This window comes from Dreissena polymorpha, chromosome 15 (assembly GCF_020536995.1).
Source record: "Dreissena polymorpha isolate Duluth1 chromosome 15, UMN_Dpol_1.0, whole genome shotgun sequence".
NCBI classification, from domain to species: Eukaryota; Metazoa; Mollusca; class Bivalvia; order Myida; family Dreissenidae; genus Dreissena; species Dreissena polymorpha.
Window position 1 is genome coordinate 20394375 of NC_068369.1, and position 5324 is coordinate 20399698.

Consider the following 5324-nt stretch of genomic DNA (forward strand, 5'->3'; position numbering starts at 1 on the left):
TTTGTATGGACGATATGAACATATCATTTGGGCGCTCCGCGATGTTAATGAGAACATACTATTTATACTTATAACTATTGCAATTACTTATTATCACCTTTAAAGTTTAATATTTAAGTTTGAAATATTTTAAACAAAGTATACAACGATTCACACACACTTTATCTTAATAACAAACACTGATGTTTGGAAAGCTTTACGATTTGTTGAATCTTTTTCATAACAGGAAAAAGATTATTCGTGATATTTCCACTTTTTTTCGGGGAACATTAATATTAATATTATAATTCGCGTATGTTTTGCTGAATAGTAAATTTACAGTATATGTAAACGAGACTCTAGAGAATCCACGTGAATGTGAATAAATGTCTTACGAAGCTGGCATTCGTTGCATTTAAATACCACACTAAATAGGGAATAAAACAGAAACATCAATAAAGCATGGAAAGTTAAATCCAACTGATGTGCATTAAGGACGGATCAAGCACTCTTTAATTTCATTAATGTTTATACTTGAGCTGAAAAGAGAAAGGTCGACTTGAACTAGAGACCTGGCTGGCTCATGGTGCAACTGAAATCGGTGAAACAACCAGATGCTAGTCGAAAGTGTTTGCCTTCGTCCTTGAGCAAGCTCGTGTTCAAACCAATGAAAAAGTGTGCCAAGAGCTGGTCAAATATAGTGAAACCATTAGCCGCAAGTTATTTGTGTATGCTGTACGGAAAACCAAATATTATGACGAGAGCCTGTCGCGACATTATTTGCGGTCTAGAAAATAGACGAAAGTTTCGATTTGTTAATTGAAATTATTATAAAAATGAACGTAATTATACATGTGCATTTTATTAAATGCTTATGTTTGTGCGTGATGAACATTCGATATCAACATTTTGTTCAAACACAGCAAATATTGTAATGATAAATAAATACCAAACGAAAAATATTATTTCAGAAATGAAAAATGCAGCAGTGATATAAATGAACACAAACCAGCGAGCCAACGAGCCTACGAGCCATAGGTTTTAAAAAGCAAAAAAAAAACAAATCTAAAAGATTAAGTGTAGGCTACTAAGGCCAAAATGATTTTTAACCTTGATATGGCTCTTCGGGTCAAAATGAGAAAGTTCTCTTTACTAAAAGGCATACCTTTTAAATTGTATTTTCATATCAGAAGACATGTCTTCACAGCTTTAAGTGAGATTCAAACATGTAACTTTTATAAAATATAATGTTCGCTACTGATATGTAAACGTGTCAAATATTAAAAACAAAACAAATTCAAATAAATTCAAATGCAACCAATAAAAACAACGCAAAACACACATGAAAATAAATTTCCCGGCTTAATGCCAATGACCGTTTGCACGGCGCATGTTTGACACTTGTTTGGCATGGAGTGGACAGAATTAGCAGTTTTCAGACACATCCTATAAACATATCCAGCGGAGTCTCGCGAAGTCCCGCGGAGACTAGGACAGTTCTGTTAGGATCTCTATTTATGGACTTGTCCATCAAAATTATTGGGCAATGGTAGAGGGGTCCGCATATTATACATGCCCGAGGCGGACGCTATTAGAGCGCCTGCGTGGTGGGGTTAAACACCACTATGTAATAACCGTGCAGCGATTTAACAAATGAGCATTTAAAGTTGGACATGATGACCAGTACAAGGAATATATTTGAAAATTAGATGTTTATTTGTTAACCGTCCGCATTACAAGTCCATGCGTTACAGCTTAACGTAGTAAAATTCTTTCGATTTAAAAATGTGGTCATATTCATAACTGTTTAACATAAATTATTTGGTCGGTTAGCGTCAACATCGGGGCTCGAATTTGAATTTGTAAATGTATTACTTTAAATTTCTTGCTTTATAAATATTCACTATCATATATATATGATTTTCAAATTTTAAGACTATGTTCAGGGTTGCTTAAAATCAACGATAACTTTACTACGTTATAATTTTTACAACATTACATATTAATACGCGACGAAACAACCACGGTCAGATAAATATTTGAATTAAGTCGATTTGTATAATTATATAAAAGGCATTTTCATAAAATGTAATTTCATATGTCTTGCAAATAAAAGCAAGGACGTACGAAATTCTGTTCGCGCAATTTTTCGCCAGTGGTTTTCCGTTTAACAAATCTTGTGGTCCTTTGAACCGACCCACTAGTGTGAAATTGAACGAAATCAACATGTTTAATTGTTTTCCTTTCACACGTTCTTGCGTGGAAGACGTTTGTTAGGTTATAGAATGGACAGCTTTATACTTTGAAAAGGGAACCACGTTTTTGCACAGGTTTTATACAGCGACTGTTTGTTTTAAAATCCTGTGAATTTTGAGTGAAGTATTTGATGCAAATATTTGCTTAGACAGTCAATGTCTAATGCTCTGATTAAATATATTGTTGAACGAAGATTCACTTCCTTTTAAGTATTACGCGTTCGCTTGCATTAAGTTGTAATTTGATAATAATAATAATAAGAAGAAGAAGAAGAAGAAGAATTATTATAATAATATATAATAGTAATAATAATGATAATGATAATAATAATCATAATAATAATAATTATTATTATTATTATCATAATAATAATAATAATAATAATAATAGTAATAATCATTTGTATTTTTATTGTTTTTATATATCTGCACTCATCATTTATTTTAAATTAAAACAAAATAAATAAATTAAATAAAAATTATGTTGTTATTAACAATACATTTTATATAGGACATTCAATAAGATTTTTGTTTTAATATTTATGATGACTGTAAGATAAATATATTTTATGCGCATTATTAATAATTTTTTTATCCACTTTATCTTTACGGTACATTATTTTCTGTCGTTTTACTCTCTTCTGAGTATTAAGTTAACTTTAATAAGCGCGCTTATTTAATAGACGTCCAACAAGGACCCTGCCTGAAATGTCGATGGTAATTAGAAAGGTCGACACTTGAAAAAGCCTTAAGGACAGTGGCTTGATAACGGATTGTTTTCTTATAATCAGATAAATTCTAACAAAAACTGTTATTATTAGCGATCATGTAGATTGATATTTATCGTCTTTGAAGAAGAGAATATTGATACTGTTTTCGGCATCAAAGAAGAAACAGTCGGAATTGCGTGATTTTTCCATTCGATATAATTTGTAGTTTTTAATCTTAGATGGAATCGTTCGAAAAAGAATGCAATAAATTTTTACTTTTATTTATCGAATAATTCTTTTACCATATGAAACGAATGATATTTGACTGTTTCAATGCAAGTTTTTAATTACAAATGTATGTATTTTTCTTATCAACATACGGAAATGTTTATCATCTCCCCTTCTTTATGACAAACTCTTAATTCTGTATCCACCTATTTCCTTCCGTATTGCATTGAGAAATGCGAAATACGTATAAAAAACGACATCATATTCCTAACCCCGTTTTCTAATTAAATGTGTTTCAGTTTAATGTACATGGTAAAAATACATAAATGTCAAAAGGAAGATGCTGAGTTTTTAACTTGTAAATCAGACGTTTATATTTAATTAGTGACAGTAATAATGAAATTATTGTGCTGAAAACATTTGCCGGAAGTATTAACACTGAGTCTTAGCTATTTATGTTGTTAATTTTAAAACTGTATTGTTCAATTTGTTGTCAATATTAAATGCCAATAAATAACAATTATTCTTCATATATTTTTTGGCGTAAACTAGAAGTTGTGTTCAATATACATATAATAAACCTCATTTGCCAAGTGTATACATATTGATAACTTTAGCCTATCCAAAAGATAACCTTTATTCGGATAAAGACTACCCAAGTCACATACCTTAACTAAATTTTATCCAAAAAGTATCCAGGGTGCAAGTGTTCGGATATCAATTTGTTTATACAATCGCTTACAAAAATATATCATAAAATTAAAGATAACTAAAAGTTATTTGCTGGACAAGATTTATCAAGATTTTTTCAATTGGCTGCTAACATTTATTAAGTTAAATAATAACACTTTTATTACCAAAAAATATTATTATTATTTGTATTGTTGTTGTTATTATTATTATTATTAGTCATGTTTATTATATTATTATTATTATTATTATTATTATTATTATTATTATTATTATTATTATTATTATTATTATTATTATTATTACAAATATTTATTTTATCATTACATTTCAAAATTGACAGTAAGTAACATATTTTCTGAACACCTTCTTAACTGGTAGGGTCAAGTGTCTTAAATGAAGTATCCCTTACAATCACATAAAATCCACATAAGAACTAATAAAAAGCAAAACAACTTTGCATTATACATACTTTGTTTACCGGGATTGCGTTTGATTTGCATCCACCGGAAGGGCTTACCGCCCAAACTCTGCGGCGAAGGGGACTCCGATTTCACCGGCGAAGGAGGCGTCATTTGCGAGAGGTAGCCAGTGTGATTCCCGTTGGGTATTGAGCAATGTCCCATTGTATCTATGCACGGGCTCCCGTACATCGGTCGCCCGCCACTCGGAGAGTGCGGTGGTATGCCGCCGTGGGTTACCTGACTGTCACAGGTGATCGCTGATAAGCCCGTGTAGGGATCCAAACAGTTCGACAACTGCCCATCCAAGTCCTGGTATCCATTACCTCGCACTAATCCCCGACCCATCATGGAATTATTCACATTTGTGTTGTAATTAATATTCTGATGATGAGAAACAACGTGTCCATTCACTAAAGCCAAGTCTACGTTTGTATGTCCATGTCCAATGCTTAAAGCGTCCGCGTCGTTCGCGTAATACCCATGCTGACCAGTGTCGATTGACCTGTTACTCATAGAGTAACCGTATAAAGATCCCTGCTCTGTCGCATTGACGTTATAACCCAGTCCCGTACGAGGTGGGCATCCAAATTACACAAAGTATAATCTCCTTCAGAATTCATCATCATAGATTGTTCTTGATAGTGTTCAACAATTGCTACTTTCTGTCAAGTGCTAAGACTTAAATTGCCTGTCTTTTCCTGAGATGAATCTGAAATAAATGAAGGTGAATTACGATGTGAAATTGACAACATTAGGAATGGCCCACCGAAAACCACGTGCTGCATGACGACCAATCAGATCGATGCTCGGGGGCTAGACCGATGAGAGTGAGGCCTGTGACAGATTGCGCGGTGACGTATTGCTTTAAGCATTTCAGTAATTCACATAAACTTGAAAGTTTTACTTAAATCGCCTCGAGACACTCTGGAATACTTTCGAGTCATATCAACGCAGAAAAACGAAATACTTGCCAGTTTTGTGAGGTTACTTGCTTCGAA

At 32.6% G+C, this 5324-nt stretch overlaps 1 protein-coding gene across 1 annotated transcript in view; it reads right to left on the reverse strand.

The window, feature by feature from the left end:
• Nucleotides 1-4871, reverse strand: part of LOC127860564 (homeobox protein Hox-A1-like) — a 20868-nt gene extending 15997 nt beyond the window's left edge. The window contains exon 1 of the mRNA XM_052398684.1: nucleotides 4335-4871. Within this exon, the coding sequence (XP_052254644.1) occupies nucleotides 4335-4839 (505 nt within the window). The 5' untranslated portion in view covers nucleotides 4840-4871. The remainder of the gene's footprint in view (nucleotides 1-4334) is intronic.
• Between the last annotated feature and the right edge of the window lie 453 nt (nucleotides 4872-5324).